The sequence below is a fragment of the Eutrema salsugineum genome, unplaced genomic scaffold, assembly GCF_000478725.1.
Source record: "Eutrema salsugineum unplaced genomic scaffold, Eutsalg1_0 scaffold_15, whole genome shotgun sequence".
Classification (NCBI taxonomy): domain Eukaryota; kingdom Viridiplantae; phylum Streptophyta; class Magnoliopsida; order Brassicales; family Brassicaceae; genus Eutrema; species Eutrema salsugineum.
This window is the reverse complement of record NW_006256867.1, coordinates 1,691,508-1,719,132: the sequence shown is the minus strand read 5'-3', so window position 1 is coordinate 1,719,132 and position 27,625 is coordinate 1,691,508. Positions and strand designations below refer to the sequence as shown.

Below are 27,625 nucleotides of genomic sequence, written 5' to 3'. Positions count from 1 at the left end.
AATATTTCTAAACCGTCTGTCTTCGTTTCTCCTCTGGTTTTGGTGTCCATGAAGTCCTTCCATTTAACACAGTTTTGTTTATAGGATATACATCTCCCAGGAATAAAAATAACAAAAGATTTGTACTCTGAAAAGTTGTCTGCTTAAAAACGAAAAAGTATCAGTGGAGTATAGAGTCGTATAGATTATACTATCAATTGCATCATCTTAGAACGATATAACTGAAAATTTCTTGTTTTGGTTTATAAGTAAAAATTAGAGCGACTTCCATTTACCTTTTGGTTTTTAAAAACAAAAATAATTAAGCAGTAAAAATTTCTTGTTTGTTTTCACCAAATTTTTTTAATATAATTCATTTTAGAAGATGTCTTTTGATGAATACTTATACTCTTTTTGGTAAGACCGACGATTTTGTCATTGTGACCTTAAATTATGTGTGTATGTATAACTTTCTTATTCCGATTTGAGTCATTTGACTATTGTAGAGTTTCAGTAGTTGGAAAGTGGAATGATTTGTGAGATGATTTTTTTTCCTCATTGTAATGGCAAAGCTTGGGTTTTAAGCAACTATATCTATAGCTTTAATTGGTCGCTGATCCTGATCGCCACTAACTAATATATTTCTCAGTGAAATATCTTTCAATAAACTAATTAAGTTATCATTTTACTCAGCTAATTAATATTACCAAAAGAGAAAAAGGATCAATTTTCTGAGATGTGTGTTGAATCTTAGTTCTTCATTTGGCAGAAGAATGATTGATTTAGTCGGAGCAAGAGCATTATAACCTCTCTCAAATCATGTCCAATCACAGAGAAATAGGAATAAGTTTGAGCTTTGTAAACAGTCTTTCATTGTTCAATTACAGAGAAACAAAAACATTGGCTAAAAACAGAGTATATGATAAACACACAAAACTAAACCGGAAACAATCACTGATATTTAGTTTTTGATAAAATGGGTTGCCTTCTCCCCAAGCTTCTTTCTCTACAGTCCTATGGTCTGGTTGCTTCATTCTCTTTTTCAAAGATTTTTCATCTTGGGTTTAAGAACGCTATACAAACAAAAACGGCGTAAAAAGTTAATTTTCACATACAGTATACATTAACCCAGAAAAATTCATTATACTATACATAGTCTATAATCTATGAAATTCAGAAGATTACCTCACTTAATGAGCTGTGGTGCTTCTGCTTCTGTGTTTGTTTCGGCCAAAAGGACTCGTGAACCACCTCGGTTTGTAGAAGGCCAATATGTATCCAATCGTCAATCCTAATACAATGCCAGGTCCAAATCCTATTGCAGCTGCAATCCAACTAAACACCTCTTCGTCTTCTTCCTCTGCCTCCTCCGGTGTTTCATACTCTTGCGATGATGGCTTGTGGATATCTTTGCAAACTTCGTCAAGAGAAGGGCCAAAAAGTCCTGAGTTGTGTTCGAAGGAAGAGCAAGGCTGCGTTCGAAACTGAGTGCCTCCAGGTACTAGACCGACAAGCTGGTTATGAGAGAAGTTCATGGAAGAAAGGTACGAGAGATTCCCTAGCTCTTGTGGGATCTCACCTGAAAGCTTGTTTTGGGAAACGTCAAGTGACTCGAGAGCTGTCAGGTTCCCCATAGATGATGGAATGTGGCCAGTGAAAGCATTGTTTGACAAGTTGAGCACGTGAAGCTCTCTCAATAGGCCGATGGACCTTGGAATCTCTCCTTCAAATCTATTTCCGGAGAAGTCGAGTGCTGTGAAGATTTTTAATATACGTACCAGCTCCATCTCTAAGCCTTTATTCATCAAAACCATTGAATCTTCGTAATAGGTACCTTCTCCCATGTAGTTTACATCCGACCGATCTTTTTCTGTCCCAAGTGATGACATTTTACTCCAGTTCACAAAGTAATCCGACGGTAAAACTCCGTTGAAGTGATTATGCGAGATGTCCATGATTTTCAGCTGAAGGAAGGAGGCTCGATGAATCGGTCCATGGAATGCATTGGAGCGTAAGACAAGAACTTGCAGGTTTTGTAGAGAACTCAACCAAAACGGAAAGGTGTCGTTGAATCTGTTGCTTTCCAGATTTAGAACTTCAAGGGCAGAGAAATGGATCAAAGATCTTTGAAGCTTTCCCACCAGTTGGTTATGACCAACGTCAAGGGACCTTAGACTTTCAAATACATTCTCCGGAAGGCCTCCGCTAAGATGATTCTGACGGAGGTTTAGAACCGAAAGATTACTCTTGAGATTCTCCATACAAAGAGGGATTGAACCATTGAAGTTGTTTTCAGATAAATCGAGAACGCTTAGAGAGCCCAACGCGCATATGAAGGAGGGAATCTTTCCCGTGAAGTTGTTTTCAGATAAATCGAGAACGCTTAGAGAGCCCAACGCACATATGAAGGAGGGAATCTTTCCCGTGAAATTGTTTCTGGAGCCAGACAAGTACCACAAGCCAGAGGATAGTCCATGTTTCGTTGGTCTTCCGAAACTGACGAAAGTGTTGTTGGAAAGATTCACGTACGTCAGATTTGGTGGAGTCCATAACCAGCCAGGCACTTGACCTTTGATTTTGTTGTCGGAAATGTCTAGTCTCTCCATAGACTGCAGGGTTCTTATGATCTCTGGAAATTCGGTAATACCGCAGCCTGACAAGTTTAATTCTCGTATCATTTGCGAAGGAGGATCTGAAACTGAGCTCTTGGTTTCGGCTGAAACATGGTTGCCTGAGAGATCCAATCCTTCGAGCGACTTGAAAAATGATAAGATGGCATTCAAGTCAATCGTGGTGGTGGTGTTCAAATGGGATAAGTAAAGAAATCCGAGTGACTTGAGATGCGAGAAGATACTCAAGTCAATTGGGCCTAATTGGGTGTTCCAATTGGAAAGGTAAAGTCCCCGGAGGTTGACTAATTTGGAAATGGATCTCGGTATTGGCCCTCTCAAGTTGTTACCGCCAAGCTCTAACCACTCTAGCTTTGTTGGTGAAGATATATTCCCAAACTCAAGAGTGCCGTTGAGTTGGTTATTTGACAAATAAATTCTTGTCAAAGAAGGAATGGTGAAGAGAGAAGAAGGAATGGTTCCAACGAAATCATTGTCACGTGCCCAAAAATATCGCAAGTTGGAGAGTGAGCTAATGTTTGAGGGAAGCGTTCCTGTGAGTTGATTGTATTCGAGTGATAAATACGACAACTTTGTCAAATTTAGTAGCCAAATTGGAAAATTACCACTAAGCTTATTGAAACTAACATCTAACTCGGTCAAATTTTTCAAACTGGCAAAAGAATCTGGGATTTCACCAGTGAATTTGTTATATCTGAGGTGAAGAGTTTGGAGATGAGAGAGCTTTTTAATTGAAGATGGAATCTGACCCGAAAACTGATTGGAAGAAAGTTTGAGAAAGGTGAGCTGTGAAAGATTTTTAATTGAGGATGGAATCTCACCCGAAAACCCATTATAAGAAAGATGAAGAGAGGTGAGCAGTGAAAGATTTCCAATTGATGATAGAATCTCACCCGAAAACCCATTATAAGAAAGATGGAGAGAGGTGAGCAGTGAAAGATTTCCAATTGATGATGGAATCTGACCCAAAAACTGATTGAAAGAAAGATAGAGAGAGGTAAGCAGTGAAAGATTTCCAATTGAAGATGGAATCTCACCCGAAAACTGATTGGAAGAAAGATCAAGAGAGGTAAGAAGTGAAAGATTTCCAATTGAAGACGGAATCTGACCCGAAAACTGATTAAAGGAAAAACGGAGAGTGGTAATCTGTGAAAGATTTCCAATTGAAGATGGAATCTGACCCGAAAACTGATTATCAGAAAGTCTCAGAAAGGTAAGCAGTGATAGATTTCCAATTGAAGATGGAATCTGACCCGAAAACCCATTGGAAGAAAGGTCGAGAGAAGTAAGAAGAGAAAGATTTCCAATTGAGAACGGGATTTGACCATGTAACTCATTATATGAAACGTATAAAGTGGTGAGAAAACGAAAGCTGTGAAGCCTAAACAGACTGGTATTGGAACGAAACTTGCCGTAGAGACAGCTGCAACTGAGGTCTAGCTCGATCACTTCCCCAGATTTGGCATCGCACTTGATCCCATCCCAATAACAACAATCAGTGTTATTTGCCCATGACTCCGTCTTCGGGTAAGGGCGCACATAGCTACCATTAACATAACACTCAAAAGAAGGCTTCCGAATCTCAAACTCATTCTTGAACTCGAGAAGTGCATCCCTTTGCTCCGGACGACACAAGTGTCTAGTAGGAGCAGCAAACACGTCATGAAAACTAAAAACGAACAAGAGGAGAAAAGAAAGAGAAATATGAATGGTACTCATTGAGTTTCAAGAGCCTTTCGTTTTTTCTTTAAGCTAATTTTTAACTTTCTTGAAAATCAATAGTGAAAAAGAAGCGAGCAAATGGAAATTGTGATGGTTAAATTGTTTTCATGCCATCTCTTTAAATACATATAGTCAGTGCTCCATATCCACTCAGCTTCGCTTGGCTCACCATTTAGTCCTTCGTACGAAGTGTTATTCACGTTGAAAGAAGAGAGTGAAAAGTCTTTTGTGTTGAATAGTTTCCACACATTTTGGTTTAACTTATACTACAAGAAATTTCAATAAGTCGATGGATGAAGAAACCTGTGGTCGATGTGAAGAGGATTCTGAGGAAGAAGATAAGATTGAAGAGAAAACTGAGATTTCTAATGGGACGATGAGGAAAAAGACGAGGGTTGATTTTTCAAGTCTTCGTCTTTTGTCCCTAGAAACACATCACTCTCTAATTTTTTACAAAATATCATAAAAACCAAAATTCTTAAAAATCCAACATGATATAATAATTATAATTCCTAGAGCACTTCAAGATTATAAAAAAAAAAAAGAATTGTAAAAGTACAAATGTAATACTCAAATCTAATACACAATTCACAACACACGAAGAGAGATAAGTTGAACATATATATGGAATTTTCAGATAGAGCTGTGGGAAGAATGATATGTAGAGGATTGCAAAACTTACAATATATATATATATATATATATCATACTGTAATGAAATGGAGATATAAGTATAATTGCAACAACAAAAGCATAGAGGATTGCAAAAATCATTAGATCATACTGTGAAGAAATGGAATATCAGTATAAGTAATATAGCTTAATTTTAGTTTCAAAATATACAAGAAATTTTAAAGCTATGAGCTTTTTTTTTATTTGAGTGTCTCTATGGTTGTTTTTTATTTATTTCAAGTGTATCATCAGGGCAACAAAATCAATATATTCGAAGGTAAAATGATAATATTTAGTGACGATCTAATTTTCCGTAAAGACTCAGCTAGATGGTGATCAGAACCTTGAAGATACATTCAACAGTTTGCATGAGAGCGTTCTTAGAAGGATTTTGAATTATTTCCCAACTCAAAACAAGTTGATGTAGTATTTCCGAACATAAATCAAACCAAGAAGAGTTACAATTCAAGCATAAGCATCGAGAATCTTATGGACAATGGGACAAGTTTTACACATGGCTTGCAACGGGGTAGTTGGACGCATCATAGGTGCCTCTCTAGTGTCAATATATTCTTCTCCAATTCTCTCCCATTCGAAACATTGAACCATCGATCCAAGAGCCAAGCTCACTAGCCGATGAGTTAATCCAACCCCGGGACATGATCGTCGTCCAATCCCAAACGACAACACCTTTTGATTTTCATTTTCATTTTCGAACCTCTCTGGCTTGAACATTTCTGGATCTTCCCATAGAGACGGGTCTCTATGCATGGCCCATACGTTCACCAATAGCATGGATCCACTTGGAACATCGTATCCGGCCAACATGCAATCATCTGACGTCATATGTGGAACAAGTGTAGGAGCTACAGGGTGGAGACGTAAGGTCTCCAACACAATCCCTTCGAGATAAGGGAGCTTTTTAATATCTTGTTCATCTATTAACCGGTCAAAACCGATTTTGGTATCGATTTCGGTTCTTACTTTCGTTAATACCTCTGGATGATTCAACAAATTCAACATAGCCCATTCTAATGTTCCTGTTAGTGTTTCAGTTCCGGCAAGTATCATAACCTGTAAAAATTAAATTAACAAATGTTTAGTTTGTGTTGTTATATATTAAATAGATTATTCAAGATTAATAAATGTAGAAAATAAATACTTACAACTATAATCCCCTTTAGAGTGATATCTGTGTAATAATTAGGCTGGATTTCTTGGAGAGAAAGCAAGTGATCCATCATAGTGTCGCCCTTTTCTTTATCCGCACGTTTTTCATCCACCAGGCTCTGCAAGAACTCATCGACCCGACCCGCTAAGTTCTTGACCCGTTTCTCAAAACTTGTGATCCAACGCAAGATTGGGATATAATCGGTAGCATTCCCGGCGCCGGCGTAGGATACCACCTCGTCAATAAGCTGTCTCACTCGCCGTGCATTGTCGTCTTGCTCTGTTCCATCACCATAAAATCTTTTCCCAGCCATCATTCTGAGAATGTTATTGATAGTCAAATCCATAAACAATGATCTCATCTCCACCTTGGCAAACCCCTAATTTATTATCAAATAAACAAATGATTAATTCTCAAACTTTTGTTGCATGGTACTCAAGTTATGACTTTTAATTTAGTGGCCACACTACTAGGTTACAAACTCTGAGCAGATCTTCAAGTAATGTATATATATAGGTTATGACCTAGAGGCCACACTAAGACAAACTACTAGGTTACAAACTCTGATAATGTATATAGTCATAGAGTACTAATATGTAGAAGCTCACATACATGTTGCGAGTTTTTGGAGAGACGAAGTAGCAAGTGTCGGATCTCGTCCTTACGGACGGATATAAAGCCATTGAGCTTGTGCGAGGAGAAGATCTCGAGGGTGCTGAGACGCCGCAAGTTTCGCCAGTGGTCACCATAAGGCGCGCTGGTCACAGTGGTGAAGTTGTACTCAATGTATTTCCCGACTATGGACTCTGGTCGGTTAGCCAAAACGATGTCGTTTTTCGTGAAGCATTCTTCTGCGATGGAGTAGGAGGAGACGACAACCGCGAGACGGTTTCCAAGACGGAGGGAGAAAATTGGGGCACTGCCGAGGGATTGAGAGAAAGATAGGAATGTGCGGTGGAGAGGCTGCTTCAGGAGGTGAAGGTGTCCAATCAACGGTAGTGGCCTCGCCGGACTTGGTGGTAGGTTAAACTTGTTATGCGGTTTATTAAACAAAAGTTTAAGAGAAATGAAAAAGAAGATGGCGAGGGATAAAATAAGAAAATAAGTTTCCATTTTAGATCAAGAACTTCTTCTTGTTGTAAATGTGTTGAATCGAACGTGGGAGTTATTAGTTTATGTAGCTTAGTTTATAATGAAAACTCTCATGCAATTATCACACCTGTCACTAAAGATATCTTTTTTTTTTTTTAATAAACTAAAGATATGTTCGTAACGTCTCTCATTCATTAATGACTAATAATAAAAATTTATGATTTGTTTATTTTTAACCACTATGTTTTGAACCAAAATAAAAAACGTAAACGCTAGCAATATATATTGTCTATAATATTAGAAAGAAACAAATTTCTACTCAAAACCCTAATAATTAAAAGCAAAAGAAATAGACAATAAATATTAATGGTGACTTATCACACATGTTTATTAGTCAGTAATTGCATGAGACGTTACGAAGTTACGAACATATCTCTAGTGACAGGTGGGAATAATTGCATGAGAGATTCCATTATAAAACAAGCTCCCTTTTCTTAACCCTTTCTCAAAAAAAAACAAACAAAAACTAAGAAATTGGAAAAATTTCTTCACACTTTCTCAAAGTAAAAAACTACTCCTCATTCATAGAAATTTAGAAGTGAGTTTATTTGATAATGGAGTAGCATTTAACTTCTAAATTTTGGTTTTTGAAAAAAAAAAATAGTTTTTGAATTTTAATAAAATGGAAAATCTTAAGGCAAATCAAAGACTAGTCTTTGTCTTTCATTTTAATTACATCTCAAAATGGATATAACATAAATGGATATACATATTTTTTAAAAAGGGAGTGACATCTCAAAAAGAAGTATTGAAAATCTTATGAACAATAGGACAAGCTCTACACATGGCTAGCAACGGCGTCGTTGGACGCATTGTGGTTGCTTCGCTTAGGTCAACATATTCTTCTCCAAGTCTCTCCCATTCAAAACATTGAATCATCGATCCGAGAGCCAAACTCACGACCCGTTGAGCTAGACCAGACCCGGGACAAGCTCGTCGTCCCATTCCAAACGGCATCAACTTTTGTTCTTCTCCTTTCTTCTCGAACCGCTCTAACTTGAACTTTTCTGGCTCTTACCATATGTTTGGGTCTCGGTGAATGGCCGGCCCATACGTTCACGATTAATGTCGTGCCAAGAGGGAAGTCGTAGCCTCCAACTATACAATCATCTGTAGCCCTATGAGGAGCAAGTAAAGGAGCTGCCGGGTAAAGTCGAAAAATCTCTGATATGATGCATTGGAGGTAAGGAAGACTTTTCGCATCCTGTTCATCTATTAACCTGTCCAAACCAATGTTTGTATCGATTTCAATCCTCGCTTTCTTTAGTACTTCTGGATGGTTCAACAGATTTAGCATCGCCCATTCTAACGTTCTTGTTACATTTCCGGCAAATATCATAACCTATCCAAATAGAAGTCAAGAATTAGTCATTATAAAAAGCTTAGTTAGCCTTGTTAGTTGTTAGTGATGTATTAAATGTATTCCTCAATACTTACAACTATGAGTCCTTTGACGATGACATCCGTATAATAATCTGGTTGAGTTTCTTGGAGAGAAAGCAAGTGATCGATCATAGTGTTACCCTTTTCTTTTTGTGCACGTTTCTCATCAACTAGAAAGTCATCGATCATAGTGTTGACTCACTTTACATCTGTTTTGAAATGTTTTTTTTTGTCGACTTAAAAAAATGTTTATATTTAAACCGGCAATAACCGGATTTTATTATCAAAAGTTAAAACCAGTCGGTATTTAAATCAGAAGGATTCAAGAGATTATTTGTTTTCTTGCTTCAGAGATCTTCAATTGGGAGAAAACTCGACTCTTCGATCAATGAATCTGTACCTCCGTAGCTGCTCTTCCCTTCATTATTGCTATTGCTATTTTGTATTTTCTTTTATAAAGTGAATACAAGCTTAGCTAGTAACGCATGCACATGAATTTACTACGTAATGATGTTATTTGATTTGCCATCTGATGTTACCAATTGATATGTTATTTGTAATAGATGTTACTTAATATTATTCATTTCTTCTTGGATATATAACATAACTAAAATCTACATAAATGTTCGAGTGTTCATATGATTTTATCATATTGTTAAATTTTGTCATCTCGAAAATATGTATAACTATTTAAAAAAAAAGATTCACCCACCTTTGCTAGGATTTTAGATTAGTATAAACAATTTCGATGATTTTTCTTAGTGGAATATTCAAGCATGCCTTGAAACATTGGTAATTATTATTTAATAAAAAAACAATGGTAATTATACTGGTGTGTTAGCTTCTGATTAGCTTCCAAAAGCTTAGTTTATATAATTTAAAATAAATATTAAGAATGTTTAAGCATCATATCGTAAATGGTTTTAAATAGATTAAAAGAATTTTGGCATGTATAAACCGATTACTCTGTTAGTTCCAAAAACTAAATAGAGCTTAACGGATTTCAAATCTAAAAGTGAGACAGATACAAACGAGACTGATCCGAATGAATTGAGACCTGTTTTTTTTTATATAAATCTAATCATAACCATATTTTTTATATAAATCTAATCATAACCATAACACAATTGAAAATAACATATATTTATTTATTTACAAGAGCATAGAAACACATGATTAAATTTGAATTTATTGACCAACGTTTATTGGATTACCAATTACAGTTTATAGATTGTCATTAACAAATTACAATGATCTCAGTGTCACACTATACAAAAAGATTCATAAATCATTAGTAATGACTGTTGACTTTAACCATACTAGAATTGGTATATATATCGTGTTTTTTTGGTCAACAATTATACAAGATTTGAATTGAGTTAAGGACAAGGCGCAGGGTGCTAATAAACGTGGTAACTTTTGAATCTATTACATTTTATTGGGTTACCAATTTTTACTATATATAGATTTTTCTTACCAAAATCTCACTTAATAACTTCATTTTAAGCAAAAATCTATCGTTAAGCAACCATTGTTATATATACCACCACAATTACAAGTTACACACAATCTCATACACAACTCAAGTCTAATAAGTAACACCTCTAAACAAAGCAGAAATGAGAAATAGTGAGGGTCAAGAAACACATGTTCTATTGGTAGCACTACCATTTCAAGGTCATCTTAATCCAATGCTCAAATTCGCCAAACATCTCTCACGACCAAACCTTAGCTTCACTCTCGCTACCACCGAGAAAACCCGTGACCTCCTCTCCACCACCACCGCCGCCGAAGAACATCACCGTAGCCCAGTGGACCTTGCTTTCTTCCCCGACGGTCTGCCTAAAGACCACACAAGAGCCGCAGATTCTCTCATACCATCGTTGAAAAAAGTCGGAGCCAAGAACTTGTCTAAAATCGTCGAATCAAAGAGATTCTCTTGCATCGTCACTGTGCCTTTTGCTCCATGGGTTCCAAGTGTTGCAGCTGCATATAACATCCCCTGTGCAATCCTCTGGATCGAAGCTTGTGGAGCTTTCTCGGTTTATTACCGTTACTACATGAAGACGAATGCTTTCCCTGAGAATCTCGAAGATTTGAATCAAACGGTTGAATTGCCAGGTTTACCATTGTTGGAAGTTGGAGATCTCCCTTCGTTTCTCTTGCCTTCTTCAGGAAGTCATTTCAATAGCCTAATGGTGGAGTTCGTCGATTGCTTGAAAGATGTGAAATGGGTTTTGGTTAATTCGTTCTACGAGCTCGAATCAGAGATAATCGAATCGATGTCTGGTTTAAAACCCATGATCCCAATTGGTCCTCTGGTTTCTCCATTTCTGTTGGGAGCTGATGAAGAAGACAAAACCCTAGATGGTAAAAATCTTGATATGTGGAAATCGGATGAGTATTGTATGGAGTGGCTTGACAAGCAAGCTAGGTCTTCGGTTGTTTACATTTCTTTTGGAAGTTTGCTGAAATCTTCGGAGACTCAAGTTAAGAGCATAGCAACGGCTCTGAGAAACAGAGGAGTTTCGTTTCTCTGGGTGATTAGGCCAAAGGAGAAAGGCGAAAACGTCGACGTTTTGCAGGAGATGGTTAGAGAAGGTCAAGGTATTGTGATTGAGTGGGGTCCACAAGAGTGGATACTGAGTCACGTGGCGATCTCTTGTTTCGTCACGCACTGTGGATGGAACTCGACGATGGAGACGGTGGTGACTGGTGTTCCGGTGGTGGCGTACCCGAGCTGGATTGATCAGCCGCTTGACGCGAGATTGCTTGTGGATGTGTTCGGGATCGGAGTGAGGATGAGGAACGACGCTGTCGACGGAGAGCTTAAGGTTGAAGAGGTGGAGAGATGTATTGAGGCCGTGAGGGAAGGATCTGCCGCCGCGGATATGAGGAGGAGAGTGACGGAGCTGAAGCACGCGGCGAGATCGGCGTTGGCGTCTGGTGGATCATCGGCTCGGAATCTGGACTCGTTCATCGCCGACATCACAAACAGCTGAGTCGTTATACCGGCAGGAACCGGGTTTCAATTTCAAAAATTAAACCAATCACTTATCAAATCAGAACTTTTCTTGAAATTAGGTTTTTATCGGTTAATTAAATTGAATTGTTTTTCGATTCGGAAATTAGCATTTGTCTTAGAATAATTAACTTTAAACCGACGATAACCGGGTTTTAATTTTATATTACATTCAATTGACTCGTTACTTTGCATATGTTTTAAAATGATTATATTTAAACCGGCAATAACCGGTTTTTAATATCAAAAGCTTTAAACCAGACGCTTTTCAAATCAGAATGTTTCATAGGAAATTTTATCTTGCTTCGGAGATCTTCAATTGGGAGAAAACTCGACTCTCCGATGAATCTGTACCTCCATAGCTACTCTTCCCTTCGTTCTTCTGAACAATCGAGTTTGAGCTAAACGAATCACTCACCATCAACCTCGGAATCACCAACGAGCTTTCGCCTCCGCCGCCGGAGATCGTCGCGGCGCTATCCTCGTGAGGCTCTCTGCGAATCGGCATCATCTGAAGCTGAAGAACATACTCCAGATCCCAGATCACATCCCCCATGCTCGGCCTCTCGTCGCCGTACTCTTTCAAACACTTCTCCGCGATTTCCATGTATTTCCTCAACGAACTCGGCTCGATCTGACCTATCAATTTCGGATCTAAGATCTCATCGATTATCCCTTTGGATTTGCAGAACATCGCCCACTCCGCTAGATTCACTTCCTCGTGAGGAAGAGAAGGATCGAGAGCCGATCTCGCGCACAGGACCTCGAGGAGAACGACTCCGAAAGCGTAAACATCTGATTTCTCCGTCAAGATGTGTGTCTGCAGATACTCAGGATCGAGGTAACCGAATGTTCCTTTGATGTTAGTGCTGATATTGATTGGATCTTGATTACGAACCGCGAGTTTGAGAGCCCGAAATCCGCGACTTTGGCTACGGTGTTCTCGTCTAGTAGTATGTTTGTGGATTTGACATCTCTGTGAATGATTGCTCCTTCTGAGCCACTGTGGAGATAATGCAAACCTCTAGCTGCTCCGATGCAAATCTCTAGTCTCTGTTTCCATGTCAGTGAAGGCAAATCCGAGCCGTATAGATGCTCTTTAAGCGTACCTTTCTCCATAAACTCGTAGACAAGGATCATCTCCGAGTTCTCTTCGCAGTAACCCGTTAGAGAAACGAGGTGCCTGTGCCGGATTCTCGACAGGACTTGAATCTCTGTTTGAAACTCCAATAGTCCTTGTCCTGAACCACTCTTGCCTCTCTTGATAGCCGCTTTGCTTCCATCTTGAAGAATGGCTTTGTAAACGTCTCCAAAACCGCCTCTCCCGATCAACCACTGCTCATCGAAATTGTTTGTAGCTCTCATAATGTCTATGAAGGGAATGGTCAAGCCTAAGTTTAGGTTGCGTAATGGCGAATTATGGACCGGATCAAAAGTTCTATTGCTGCGTAATGGAGAATTGTTGACCGGATCAGAAGGTCTATTGTCGGAACTCCCACCACCTCTGTACAATGGCAAAGGAGACCATTCAGTGACCTCAGCGTCTGACTTATTCTCCTTCTTCGATCTCCTCCGCTTCAAGAAAACTGTGAACAACAAACTCAATACCAGAACCGATGCAGCAACAACACAGCCAGCGATGATGTAAACCCGGAAACTACTTTTATCTGAAGAATCTGACTTTTTCAAAAACTCCATCACCTCCAGACCATTCAGAAAACCAGCATCCTTAGTGGAATCCTTAGTACCTATTGTAACATTCAAGAGTCCAAAACCATCAGAGACATTCACATCTTTGAAAAACGGAGTCACCAACCTAATACGCTCTGAAGGCTTTACATCTAGTCGTGATTGTCCGTTTACATAGAGATAGAAATCGGAGTCGGGATTTTGTGATTCACTCTTGATATCACAGAAGTGAACCCTGATGAAGTGTCTAGAGTTGCTATTGACCTTAAATGACCAAGTAACGTTCATCAACATCCCATCTGCCATCCCCTCATTCGAGCTATGGTTCATCGTTTTCGCTGTCTGATAGACAAAATCAGGAGCAGTGAATGGCGTCGCTGTCCCTGACTCGTAGTTAGGCTTTTGTGTTGAATTAATGTTCCTCGCAGAATCTTTTTCGTAGAGGAAGTCCTCGTCAACTGACCAAGTTCTTCCCAAGGTGTCGTTTTCTGGTGTGATATTCTTGCCTCCTACGTTTAATCTGTAAACCGTATGCAGATTCTTGTCGGAGTCTGACGGAATTTCGAGGTCATTAGGAGCAGAGAACACTTCGATGGCGTTGACAAAAGCCATGGATGAATGATAGGGCACAAATCGAATTTCGAATTCTGGCGAGTCAATCATCAGGAGAAACTCCTCAACTCGTGGGGTCTCATTGAAATTCTGAAGCGAGAAACTTTTCAGGTGAGAAGTAGCTGAGACTGTGAAACGAGCAGTTAAAAGCTCTGTCCGAGAAGAGACAGCAGAGAAATGGAGACGCACGAAGTGCAGACCAATGGAATCGAGTTGGAACTTGTAAGAAGAAGGGCGTCTGAATATCCTAACCGTTTCATAGATTCCTGATCCTGATTGGTTGATGGCTTCAGTTCCTTTACTGTTGAAAGAAACGGAGTTACCACCGGAGATCATATCTCCGACGAAGGTCCGACCACCATAAGTGACAATAGAATCCGACCCACAGTTGACGTAAAACTTCTCGGGACGATGAGAATATGTAGAAGTAGCAGAAAGAGTGCAACGAGGAAGAAGAACAATGACCACAGTCGTCATAAAGCGAGAAAATGAGTTTCGAAAACAGAGTTTCTCCATAGCTTTGTTGGAAAATCTAGAGAGAGAGAGAAAGAAAGAGAGTCAATAGTGAAAATCAAGTTTTTGAGGTCAATGGATGAAGAAATATGTGATCGATGTTGAGAGGATTGAGGAAGAAGATGAGATTGAAGGAAAAAAAGTAAATTATTGGTGGGACAATAAGGAAGAAGACCGGAGTTGACTTTTCAAGTCTTCGTTTTTGTCCATGACTGACTCGGTCAGTCAACTGTTATCTATTTATTTGTTTGGTTTCGTTTGGCATGATACGTTTTTTCTTTATTCGAATTTTTTTTATATGATTTTGCACTGACTTTGTGATGCTGTAATCTGATAAAAATTATCGAATTATATTTTTTTGATGTGATCAAAATATTTCTAAACCGTCTGTCTTCGTTTCTCCTCTGGTTTTGGTGTCCATGAAGTCCTTCCATTTAACACAGTTTTGTTTATAGGATATACATCTCCCAGGAATAAAAATAACAAAAGATTTGTACTCTGAAAAGTTGTCTGCTTAAAAACGAAAAAGTATCAGTGGAGTATAGAGTAGTATAGATTATACTATCAATTGCATTATCTTAGAACGATATAACTGAAAATTTCTTGTTTTGGTTTATAAGTAAAAATTAGAGCGACTTCCATTTACCTTTTGGTTTTTAAAAACAAAAAGAATTAAGCAGTAAAAATTTCTTGTTTGTTTTCACCAAATTTTTTTAATATAATCCATTTTAGAAGATGTCTTTTGATGAATACTTATACTCTTATTGGTAAGACCGAAGATTTTGTCATTGTGACCTTAAATTATGTGTGTATGTATACTTTCTAATTCCGATTTGAGTCATTTGACTATTGTAGAGTTTCATTAGTTGGAAAGTGGAATGATTTGTGAGATGATTTTTCCTCATTGTAATGGCAAAGCTTGGGTTTTAAGCAACTATATCTATAGCTTTAATTGGTCGCTGATCCTGATCGCCACTAACTAATATATTTCTCAGTGAAATATCTTTCAATAAACTAATTAAGTTATCATTTTACTCAGCTAATTAATATTACCAAAAGAGAAAAAGGATCAATTTTCTGAGATGTGTGTTGAATCTTAGTTCTTCATTTGGCAGAAGAATGATTGATTTATTCGGAGCAAGAACATTATTACCTCTCTCAAATCATGTCCAATCACAGAGAAATGGGAATAAGTTTGAGCTTTGTAAACATTCTTTCATTGTTCAATTACAGAGAAACACAAACATTGGCTAAAAACAGAGTATATGATAAACACACCAAACTAAACCGGAAACGATCACTGATATTTAGACTTTGATAAAATGAGTTGCCTTCTCCCCCAAGCTTCTTCTCTACTTATGGTCTGGTTGCTTCATTCTGTTTTTCAAAGATTCTTCATCTTGGGTTTAAGAACGCTATACAAACAAAAACGGCGTAAAAAGTTAATTTTCACATACAGTATACATTAACCCAGAAACTTTCGTTATATTATACATAGTCTTTAATCTATGAAATTCAGAAGATTACCTCTCTTAATGAGCTGTGGTGCTTCTGCTTCTGTGTTTGTTTCGGCCAAAAGGACTCGTGAACCACCTCGGTTTGTAGAAGGCCAATATGTATCCAATCGTCAGTCCTAATACAATGCCTGGTCCAAATCCTATTGCAGCTGCAATCCAACTAAACACCTCTTCGTCTTCTTCCTCTGCCTCCTCCGGTGTTTCATTCTCTTGCGATGATGTCTTGTGTATATCTTTGCAAACTTCGTCAAGAGAAGGGCCAAAAAGTCCAGGGTTGTCTTCGAAGGAAGAGCAAGGCTGCGTTATGGGAGAAGTTCATGACTTCAAGGTACGAGAGATTCCCTAGCTCTTGTGGGATCACTCCTGAAAGCTTGTTTTGAGAAACGTCAAGTGACTCGAGAGCTGTCAGGTTACCCATAGATGATGGAATGTGGCCAGTGAAAGCATTGTTTGACAAGTTGAGCACATGAAGCTCTTTCAATAGGCCGATGGTGCTTGGAATCTCTCCTTCAAGCCTGTTTCCGGAGAAGTCGAGTGCTGTGTAGATTTCAAGGATACGTACCAGCTCTAATGGTACACCTTTATTCATCAAGACCATTGAATCTTCGTAATATGCATTTCCCATGTAGTATAGATCTGAGCGACCTTCCTCTGTCCCAAGTGATGACATTTTACTCCAGCTCACAAAATAGTCCGATGGCAAAGTTCCGTTGAAGTGATTATGCGAAGGAAGGAGCTGAAGGAAGGAGGCTCGATGAATCGGTCCATGGAATGCATTGGAGCGTAAGACAAGAACTTGCAGGTTTTGTAGAGAACTCAACCAGAACGGAAACGTGTCGTTGATTCTGTTTCTTTCCACATTAAGAACTTCAAGGGCAGAGAAATGGATCAAAGATCTTGGAAGCTTTCCCACCAGTTGGTTATGACCAACGTCAAGGGACCTTAGACTTGTTTTTGGAGCCAAACAAGTACATAAAGGCAGAGGATAGTCCATGTTTCGTTGGTCTTTCGAAACTGACGAAAGTGTTGTTGGAAAGATCCACGTACTCCAGATCTGGTAGCGTCCATAACCAGCCAGGCACTTGACCTTTGATTTTGTTGTTGGAAATGTCTAGAAATCTCATAGACTGTTGGGTTCTTATGATCTCTGGAAATTCGGTAATACCGCAGCCTGACAAGTTTAAAGAACTAATCATTTGCGAAGGAGGATCTGAAACTGAGCTCTTGTTTTCGGCTGAAACATGATTCCCTGAGAGATCCAATGATCCAAGCGACTGGAAAAATGATAAGATGGCATTCAAGTCAATCGTAGTGGTGGTGTTCAAATGGGATAAGCCAAGAAATCGGAGTGACTTGAGATGCGAGAAGATACTCAAGTCAATTGGGCCTAATTGGGTGTTCCAATTGGAAAGGTCAAGGTAATAGAGGTTGACTAATTTGGAAATGGATCTCGGGATTGGCCCTCTCAAGTTGTTACCGCCAAGCTCTAACCTCACTAGCTTTGTTGGTGAAGGTATATTCCCAAACTCATGAATGCCGTTCAGTTGGTTATTTGACAAATCAATTTGTGTCAAAGAAGGAATGGTGAAGAGAGAAGAAGGAATGGTTCCAACTATATCGTTGTCATATGCATAAAACCACTCCAAGTTGGAGAGTGAGCTAATGTTTGGAGGAAGCGTTCCTGTGAGTTGATCGAATTTAGAAGTGAAATTGGAAAATTACCACTAAGCTTATTGAAACTAACATTTAACTCGGTCAAATTTTTCAAACTGGCAAAAGAATCTGGGATTTCACCAGTGAGTCTGTTATGACTGAGGTCAAGAGTTTCGAGATGAGAGAGCTTTTTAATTGAAGACGGAATCTGACCCGAAAACTGATTAAAGGAAAAACGGAGAGTGGTGATCTGTGAAAGATTTCCAATTGAAGATGGAATCTGACCCGAAAACTGATTGGAAGAAAGTTCAAGCGAGGTGAGCTGTGAAAGATTTCCAATTGAAGATGGAATCTGACCCGAAAACCCATATTCAGAAAGGTCGAGAGAAGTGAGAAGAGAAAGATTTCCAATTGAGAACGGGATTTGGGGACCTAATATGAAAGGTATAAAGTGGTGAGAAAACAAAAGCTGTGAAGCCTAAACAGAGGTATTGGAACGCAACTTGCCGTAGAGACAGCTGCAACTGAGGTCTAGCTCGATCACTTCCCCAGATTTGGCATCGCACTTGATACCATTCCAATAACAACGCTACCATTAACATAACACTGAAAAAAAGAAAGCTTCCGAATCTCAAACTCATTCTTGAACTCGAGAAGTGCATCCCTTTGTTCTGGACGACACAAGTGTCTAGTAGGAGACGCAAACACGTCATGAAAATAAAAAACGAACAAGAGGAGAAAAGAAAGAGAAATATGAATGGTACTCATTGAGTTTCAAGAGCCTTTCGTTATTTCTTTAAGCTAATTTTTAACTTTCTTGAAAATCAATAGTGAAAAAGAAGCGACCAAATGGAAATTGTGATGGTTAAATTGGTTTCATGCCATCTCTTTATATACATATAGTCAGTGCTCCATTTCCACTCAGCTTCGCTTGGCTCACCATCTAGTCATTTGCTACGAAGTGTTATTCACGTTGAACGAAGAGAGTGAAAAGTCTTTTGTGTTGAATAGTCAGTTTCCACACATTTTGGTTTAACTTATACTAGAAGAAATTTCAATAAGTCGATGGATGAAGACACCTGTGGTCGATGTGAAGAGGATTCTGAGGAAGAAGATAAGATTGAAGAGAAAACTGAGATTTCTAATGGGACAATAAGGGAAAAGACCAGGGTTGATTTTTCAAGTCATCGTCTTTTGTCCCTAGAAACACATCAATCTCTAATTTTTTAATCGATTATGAGAGCCCCTTTCGGGAACCCTAAGCCCAACTCGGGATCTACTCAGACATGGCTGAGTTCGACATCATCATTGGTTTTAATAAAAGTAATGAAAAACAGTAAAGAAAAGAGATAAAGAAAGCTTCTCTATTGAAGAACTCGGACTTGAAAAATCTTCTACAAAAATCTCATAAAAACGGCTAAAAGAAAAGGGTTTCTGTAAAGTATCTAGGGTTCTCTCTAAAAACGACCTAAATGACATGTATTTATAGTCTCCAATACTCCATGGTCTCTAGGGTTCCGGAATTGAGGCTGGGAATGACTTTGGGCTTCAGATAAGTGGGCTTTAAGTCGGAGGTTGAATGCCGCGGTCGGGAGTGTTGTGACCGCGGCAATTGGCTTGTTGGCTGCGATCGGGAAGCTTCTGACCGCGGCAAATAGCTTGTTGGCCGCGGTCGCGTGAGTTGCTGGCCGACTCCGCGTGGCTCCGGGGCTAATGGAATATCTTGAGATCCAACCGTTGTAATGTCTCCAAACTAAGTGCATTTGAAAGCTGGTTGATTCTTCTATAAGTTGTCCAATTTTGAGGGTGATCAGACGGTGAGAAGGTCTTCGTCTCTCCATGAAAGTTCTGACGGTCTGCATTTATCCAAAAGAGTCTTTTTGTTCTATTTTGTGCCTCTTTATCCCACATTACCTGAAAAGTCTTTTAAAATCCGAAAATATAGAAATCCTTTGAAAACCTTTGAAAATGGAGTAAAAACACCTGTAAAAGATATTAAAATGATCCATAAAAATAGTCAAAATCCGGTGTTATCAATAATCGGGTGCTGCGATTATACGAATATCAGTGGTTGTATCATGGGATTCATTATCTCATCTAACCGCCACACTGCGGGAGATATTTTGAATTAAGGAAAGAGATCATCTCGCCTCCATTTCTCATTTTTCCTTAATCCGCTTTTATAAAATGTTTTTCTATGTCTCAATTTGTTTTCTTATATTGCAATATTTATCTCCTCAAAATTTACTTTCTACACCAATCACCAATCACCGGCAGTGACCAAGCTGGAGTTGGAGGTAAGTTAAACTTGTTCCGCCATCTACCGATCAAACGTTTTAGAGAAAGGATGGAGAAGACCAAGAAAGATAAAATTATGAGGAAAAAGTGATCCATTAGATATTACAATTTTTTTGTTTTTCTTGGTGTTGTCGATGTGTTGAATTAAAGACACCAGATTTCAACAAGTACATATAAGTTGTTAAACTAATAATATAAGATATTGACGATAATTCTTACATCGATAATCCAATGAACAAGATTTTGATTGGAGATCGATATTATTTGAAACACATGAACCAATAAAATCTTATATATATAAAACATGGGAAAATGGCCAAAACCAACCCGAACTAAATTTGCTAAAAAAAATCTAAACTAAAATACGGTGCTAATAACTATCTGAACTCCAAATTAATTCAAATTTCCTATTCGAACTCCAATATATGTGTTAAAATCTACTTTGACTAACTTTGACGTTAATCAACTGTTAAAAAACGTTGACGAGGCATGATAGAATATGACTTGGCATGACACGTTGTCACCTTACTAAAACGACGTCGTTTTCGTTGTTAAAAAAAATCTAAATTTTTTCTATTCCTTGGACTTCAATCTGCGCCATTGTAAACCCCATTTAAGCAATGACCAACTGAACCGTGAGATATTATTGATTTTCTTTACAAATACATTTATATGTTATTGATATATATGTCTAAACTCGAAAAAAAAAATTAACGAAACGACCACATATTAAATTGGGGATAAAATACACCCTCAAAATCGAATTAGGGTTAGAGAGTTCTTCTTCTTCATCGAATTCCATTGTTGGAGCATTGAGAGGCTGCAATTAATCGGGAACTGTGTTCGATGTTGAGTTCGGAGAATTGCAGCAGCAACAACTTCGTCTTCTCCATTCTCTCTCTACCAATTCTGGCAGAGAAAACCAAAAAACCGTAGAAGAAAAACGAGATTGAAGAAGCTTAACAAAAGGAGAAAATCGATTTTGGGTGAGAATTCGTTCTCTTTAGATCTCGATAGAGCAAACAGGTTACTTTTTGTAATGGCTTTGATAATCCACGGGATGTTACTTGTTCTCTTTAGGTCTCATGATTGTAATGTTGCAGCATATCAATAATATATAAATATGTTTGTAAAAAGTATTAATATTGTTTCACGGTTCAACTGGTCCACACATTTAACTACAAATTAAAAAGTCAAGTTCTGGTAAGAGGATAAGTTTTTGATTTTTTTTACAACAAAAAAAATATCGTTTTATTAAAATGACAACGTCAGCATGCCTCGTTAGCATTTTTTAACAGTTACTAATGTCAAAGTTAGTCAAGATAGATTTTGACACATATATTAGAATTCAGATAGGAAATTTGAATTATTTAGAGTTTAGATAGTTATTAGCACCGTATTTTAGTTCGGATTTTTTTCGACACATCAAATTTAGTTCGATTAATTTTGACCATTTTCCCATATAAAACACTGAACTAGTGACAATCAACATATTTTTAAAATGATAACTTTTATCGTAAAAATAATAAAAATTGGTAGAACTAAAAATTGAAAAACAATTGTACCAAAGACATTTATTAGTTGTAAGCATATCACAAAAACCATGTGAGTATGTGACAGTTTTATAAACTATGAAATGTCGAAACGTGTCAAAATGAATGTTTTTAAAAAAATATATATTTTTATTAATAAAATTCCTAAAAGGGTATCGGAACAGTACATCTCCGCCGGTGGTAAACCTGAACAAAAAAATGAAAAAAGACTTGGAAATAGGCTAAGGTAAAGCGTATGGACTAGGTTAAGATTAAATCTGTGATTGGGAAAAGTAGCTCGAGCCCATGCATATCTTCCTCCAGCGTATGCGAGAACGGCGCAGAGCTATCGTCGCCTTTAAGGAACTGGAAACTAGGTTGTCCAATTTCGGAAACCAGATCCGTTCACAGCAAGATTCCGAATACTCCTACTCCCGGAGTGACATGACCAAAAGCATGGAATAACCCACGGCCAAATCGTCGACTACCACCAGATCCAGTAACCGACACACAGATTTTCTCTTCCTTCGAAACCAACACCGCCGCGCGATGCACATCTCCTCTTTTTTACCACGTGAACCACCATCTTCAATCCGGTAAGGAACAGTATCCGACTCCGACAAGTTGACAACACCACCGAGAGGAACCGCCATCCTTAGGTAGATCCAACCGTCGACCAGGAGAACTGTCCCCGACAAACGGCCCAACCCACCAAACTAGCGAAAACAAGTTGCCTCTCTAAGCCTCGATAGAACTGCGGCAAGATCTCCAATGAAACACTCCGCCGCCCTTGATCAGAGACAAATCACTGAGACTCCACAACACCACTTTGTCAAGGCCACCAAGCTTCCGCAGCCGCTCGTCGCGCTGGTTTTCCATGCCACAGTACTGCAGAGAAGAATAGGTCGCCTCCAAATCCACCGCCGATGAACCTCTTCCGTCGATGATGGGCGCGAATTACAAAACTAACCTTGGGGTGGCCTTCTCACAGTCCAGCGATGAGCGCCATAACCGGAGAAGACCACCAAGACGGAAGCACGCGAAAGAGCTTCGAGAGAGAAAAAGTTTGTCAAATCAATGTTTTGAATTCACATTCATGATATTTTCCAAGTCCGAGATACGTTATAAGAAAATAACCTTAGTAAATCAAATATGTAGATCAGTAGATATATTTTAAAATAAAAAAATGAGAAAACATCTTATACTAATAAAAGTTGAAGCTATATGTTTCTAAGAGCACCAGTAATGGTGAACCTCCTCTTGGGGTTCATAGCTATTTTTTAATAATTTATTTTTGATTAAAGAATGGTTTAGAACTCCAAAGTTTTTTATTCCTCCAATGGTGAACATCATTAGAGGTTCTTAAACTGGGTTTGATGAAATCTAAAATTTTTTTTGTTTAATTTTCCTTCACAAACTATGAAGCAAAAGAAGAACAGTGATCTCAAGTATGATGTTCTCGGTTTTGATTTTATATAATGAATGAATTGGTTTGGCAGTTCAAACACGTAACAAACCAGAAAGAAATCGACGTGATCAAATTTATCTCGGAATTGAGCCTCCGGCATTACCGTCTGTTCGATTTGTAACAATGATCGAGGAAAGAGTGATGCTTTGATTCCAATGAAAATCCCAGCTCTTTTTCAAGTGGGTTCATGCAAAGCTTTCATTTTTTTAGCCCATGATCTGAAATCACCAGAGAAAAAATCGTGGTTGGAAGAGGAGAAATAAATGTCGACATAAACGAAAAACCAGAGAAAGTGGAAGAGGAGAGAGAGCGTAAAAAAATTTCTTGTTGAACGAATGAGAAGCAGACACGTCACTTATGAACCCTTCTAAATACAGTCTCCAAAAACTCTAAAACAAGAACCGGTTCACGAGATATTGGGCTTTTTTCATTTTTTTAAAATCCAAAAAACTTATAAACCCCACCTTAGAACCTGTGTAAAACTGCCATGCTCTAAGGGTTTTTACATAGGATTTAAAAGAGTAATTTTATTGGTCCACATCAACATTCAAAATTAAGGAAAATTTACAAGTTATAAAATTATTGCTGAATAAGAAAATTAGGAAAGTTTACAAATTTTAATACTATTGATGGATAAGGAAATTTTTGTATAAAATTTTTATTGGTCCACCTCAATATTGAAAATTTAAATGTTTCTAAATTTTATTATTGTTTTTAAAAATTATTAAAGATAAATAAATCATATATAAAATTTATATTAATAAAAACTAAAATAATAATATTAAACTATGAAAATATAAATTTAAATTAGATTTATACATACATATTTAGAGACTCTTACATTAGCGTCCAATTTTTCTATGTGTGCAACTATTTCAAATTAACAAAAACAAAAAAATACAATCAACTTGACTAAATTATATTTTTAACTATTAGCTAAATTACAAAGAATATAATGAAAGAAGATATAAACAAAGTCACTACAAGCCGCTTTAATATTGAAAAAAAGATCATAAAATCTCTAAAGCTTAGCCATCAAATTTGAGAAGAATGATAAATTCCAACCAATCCAAGAAACATGTCAAGTGATTGATACTCGATACTTTTGAAAAACAAAACACTGAAAATAGAGAAAGAAGTTTTGTCATTAAGACGAATGAGACTAAGATATCCGAAAATTTTTTTTAAAATAACATGGCATTTTATAGGATTTTAAAAATCTAATTTTAACCATAAAAGTAACAATTAGCTGACCAAACATCATCCAAATACATTCGGTAAACCTCAAAACAAGGAGAAAATATCAAAATCAATTACCGCAACGAGCCTTGTGTGGCATCCTCCATGTTTGATTCCTAAATCTATTATTAATAAAATTTAAAGCTATATTTCTCTAAGAATATCCATATATGATTTAAAAGTTTAATTTTATTAGTCCATATTAATATTTAAATTTAAAAAAATTTCTAAATTTTAAAATTATATTGTTAACAAAAAAATATATTTATAGAAAAATAAAATTTGAAGCTATATGCCTGTAAGGACATACACATAAGATTTAAAAGGTCAATTTTATTAGTCTACATTAATAACTAAAGTTTTAAAAAAATTCTAAATTATAAAATTATATTGTTAATACAAAACAATTTAGGTAAAAGTGTTAGTTAAAATTATTCTATTATTAATAATAGTTAAAGTTATATTATTCTATTATCAATTTTATTTGTATATAACAAAAATGTAAATTAAAAAACTCTTAATTCTAATATTATAGTTAAAAAATAAATTAAAAAATAAAGAAATCTCTGTTAACAACACAAAAAACCAAAATGATATTAAAATCTCCATTAACACTGTTTAAGTTACAAATATAATTTATCATCTACAAAACAAATATATGCTACTTATACAAGTTTAGTTACTTGATTTTAAGGGTTTTCACATTGAATTTTAAATAACTAATAATTATAATTTATATTCATATAAATGTTTTAACATATGCAATACATATATTCACATAATATTATGTAATATATTACTGAAAAATAATCAAAATTTTCTTTTTTTAAAAAAAATTCGACTTGGAATTGCAATAGATTAATGTAGAAACTCTTTGTTTTGAGTTGTTCAATTTTTTTTTTTTTTAAAAAATTAAATGTATTTAATTATACCGATTTTGCCTACTTAATTATAATTCAAAGAAGTAAAAATGAATATGATGAAACTGAATATAGTCATACACAAATCATTAAAATATACAAATATGACATATTCATAAAAAAACAGATATAACAAAAATAAAAATGAACATGATGAAATTTTTTTTCATTCTCATTAGAAGAGATGAGGAATAATAATTAAAAAATTATTTAAAATTTTACACAACCAATTATCAAAAATATATTTAATTCAAAAATTTTTAGTGATTTTATTCATTTTATATTCATATGCTGTTTTGATTTCAAGTTTATAGTTATTATTAACCTCAAAAGCAAATATTTTATTTATTAGTTAATTACAAGAGAAGGAAAAAAAATTAAATATAATTATTTTTATTGTTTTTAAAAAACACATATATAATTGAAATAAAAGTGAAAATGATAAAAAAAAATATCTTCATGATTTAAAAAAGTGAATGTATAATATTTTATCATCATGTCAATACTATATTTAAAATTAGCATTTGATTAATTTGTAAAATTTTACTTATAAGTGTTTGACCAAATAATACGTTTTTGAAATATAACATATTATATATAGATTAAAAAAACCGTTAAAACCTTATAATTTACATAAAAATTATTAGATTAACATTATAATATTTTAAATATATAATTAAAACATTAATATAGAAAATTTTTATATTGATAAATATAATTTTTATCGACCAAATATCCACGCATAGCATGGACGCAAAATATAAGATTTGCATATAATCTTATACTAATAAAACATGAAGCTATAAGCTTTTCAAGGCGTTCACATAGGATTAAAAAATACAATTTTATTGGCCCACATTATCATTCAAAATTAGGAAAATTTACAAATTTTAATATTATTATTAAATAAGGAAATTAAGAATTTTATTGGTCCACATCATCATTCAAAATTAAGAAAATTTCCAAATTTTAATATTAGTGTTAAATAAAAAAATTAAGAAAGTTTACAAATTCTAATATTATTGTTTAATAAAGAAATTTTGTATAAATTTTTTATTGGTCCACCTCAACATTAAAAATAAAAAAAGTTTCTAAATTCTATTATTGTTTTAAAATTTTATTAAAGATGAATAAATTATATATATAATTTATATTAATAATAATAAAAATAAAATAAATATTTTAAAATAGGAAAATTTAAATTTAAGTTAGATGTTTCAATTATATAAATAATTAAGAACAAATAAAATATTTAAATTTATTTACATACTCCTACATTAGCATCCAAATTTTTTTCACATAACTATAATAAATTTTAAGTTTTTTTTATGTATGTACAACCATTTCAATTAAAAAAGCAAAAAAATAGAGATAGGTTTCACTAAAGAATGAATCATTACAATGTAAAATTAAGAACCAACTTGACTAAACTATATGTTTAACTATTAGCTAAATTAAAATGATTATGATGAAAACAAAGACACTACAAGCTGTTTTAATATTGAAAAAGAGACTGTAAAATCTCTAAAGTTTTGCCACCAGATTTGAGAAGAATGATAAATTTCAAGTAATCCGAGAAACATGTCAAGTGATTGATACCCAAAATTTTTGAAAAACGAACCACTAGAAATAGAGAAAGAAGTTCTGCATTAAGGCGAAGAGACTGAGGTATCCGAGGAAAATCTTTGGAATAACATGGTGTCTGACAAGGGTTTAGCAATCCAACCTGAACCACAAAGGTAACAATTAGCTGAATCAAACAGTATCAGAATACATTCCGTAAGCCTCAAAACATAGAGGAGAAACCAAAATCACTTACCGCAATGGGCCTCGTGTGGGATCTTCCAGTGTTAATATCTAAATATATTACAAATAAAACCTGAAGCTATATACCTCTAAGAGTGTCCACATAGGATTTAAAATTTCAATTCTATTGGTTTATATCAATATCTAAAATTTAGAAAATTTTCAAATTTTAAAACTGTATTGTTAACAAAAAAAATATTTATAGAAAAATAAAAGCTGAAGCTATATGCTTCCAAAGACATCCACATAACATGTAAAAGGTCAATGTTTTTAGTCTACATCAATAATTAAAATTTAAAAAGTTTTTAAATTATAAAATTACATTGGTAATACAAAACAATATAGGAAAATTTGTAATTTAAACTATTCTATTATTAATAACAGTTTAGCCATATTATTTTTAAGGCATCCATATCAACATTTAAAAATTCAAAAAAGTTTCCAAATCCTAATATTATGGTTAAAAATAAAAAATCTCCATTAACAACAAAAATAAACCACCATAATATTAAAATCTCTATTATCACTTTTTTAGTTACAAATTTATTTTTTATATATATAAAATATACTACTTATACAAGTTTAAGTTACTTTATTTAAAGGCTTTTCAAGTAGAATTTTAAATAAATAATATTTATGATTTATAT

At 35.7% G+C, this 27,625-nt stretch overlaps 5 protein-coding genes and 2 pseudogenes across 5 annotated transcripts in view; 1 reads left to right on the top strand and 6 right to left on the bottom strand.

The window, feature by feature from the left end:
* Positions 1 to 817: 817 nt before the first annotated feature.
* On the bottom strand, positions 818 to 4,546 carry LOC18021976 (receptor-like protein 12). The gene is made up of 3 exons (XM_024158313.1): positions 2,434 to 4,546; positions 1,165 to 2,361; positions 818 to 1,052 (listed from the first exon to the last, which is right to left on the bottom strand). The coding sequence occupies exons 1-2, from the start codon at positions 4,326 to 4,328 to the stop codon at positions 1,170 to 1,172; spliced, it is 3,087 nt and encodes a 1,028-aa protein (XP_024014081.1). The 5' UTR covers positions 4,329 to 4,546; the 3' UTR covers positions 818 to 1,052; positions 1,165 to 1,169.
* LOC18021971 lies at positions 818 to 18,483 on the bottom strand (annotated as a pseudogene).
* Positions 5,396 to 7,303, bottom strand: LOC18021975 (cytochrome P450 81D11). Its single transcript, XM_024158310.1, has 3 exons — positions 6,787 to 7,303; positions 6,170 to 6,553; positions 5,396 to 6,077 (listed from the first exon to the last, which is right to left on the bottom strand). The coding sequence occupies exons 1-3, from the start codon at positions 7,285 to 7,287 to the stop codon at positions 5,469 to 5,471; spliced, it is 1,494 nt and encodes a 497-aa protein (XP_024014078.1). The 5' UTR covers positions 7,288 to 7,303; the 3' UTR covers positions 5,396 to 5,468.
* On the bottom strand, positions 8,062 to 8,898 carry LOC18021974 (annotated as a pseudogene).
* On the top strand, positions 10,329 to 11,744 carry LOC18021973 (UDP-glycosyltransferase 84B2). Its single transcript, XM_006404738.2, has one exon. The coding sequence runs from the start codon at positions 10,329 to 10,331 to the stop codon at positions 11,709 to 11,711; it is 1,383 nt and encodes a 460-aa protein (XP_006404801.1). The 3' UTR covers positions 11,712 to 11,744.
* Positions 11,897 to 14,659, bottom strand: LOC18021972 (probable receptor-like protein kinase At2g23200). Its single transcript, XM_024158309.1, is given in 2 exon segments — positions 11,897 to 12,632; positions 12,635 to 14,659. Coding segments are annotated over 2 exon segments (2,520 nt in total). The 5' UTR covers positions 14,549 to 14,659; the 3' UTR covers positions 11,897 to 12,026.
* An 8,338-nt stretch (positions 18,484 to 26,821) lies between the features above and the next one.
* Positions 26,822 to 27,625, bottom strand: part of LOC18021970 (probable receptor-like protein kinase At2g23200) — a 1,852-nt gene continuing 1,048 nt past the window's right edge. Inside the window, exon 2 of the mRNA XM_006404735.2 lies at positions 26,822 to 26,898. Within this exon, the coding sequence (XP_006404798.2) occupies positions 26,822 to 26,898 (77 nt within the window). The remainder of the gene's footprint in view (positions 26,899 to 27,625) is intronic.

What these genes read in the sequence shown, in the direction of transcription:
- LOC18021976 (XM_024158313.1), bottom strand. Translation starts at nt 4,328, where the DNA reads ATGAGTACCATTCATATTTCTCTTTCTTTTCTCCTCTTGTTCGTTTTT. An exon ending in GGACTATCCTCTGGCTTGTG is followed by an intron (nt 2,362 to 2,433) that starts GTACTTGTCTGG and finishes GGGCTCTCTAAG; the next exon opens with CGTTCTCGATTTATCTGAAA.
- LOC18021975 (XM_024158310.1), bottom strand. Translation starts at nt 7,287, where the DNA reads ATGGAAACTTATTTTCTTATTTTATCCCTCGCCATCTTCTTTTTCATT. An exon ending in TCTCCAAAAACTCGCAACAT is followed by an intron (nt 6,554 to 6,786) that starts GTATGTGAGCTT and finishes ATAATAAATTAG; the next exon opens with GGGTTTGCCAAGGTGGAGAT. An exon ending in CTCTAAAGGGGATTATAGTT is followed by an intron (nt 6,078 to 6,169) that starts GTAAGTATTTAT and finishes TAATTTTTACAG; the next exon opens with GTTATGATACTTGCCGGAAC.
- LOC18021973 (XM_006404738.2), top strand. Translation starts at nt 10,329, where the DNA reads ATGAGAAATAGTGAGGGTCAAGAAACACATGTTCTATTGGTAGCACTA.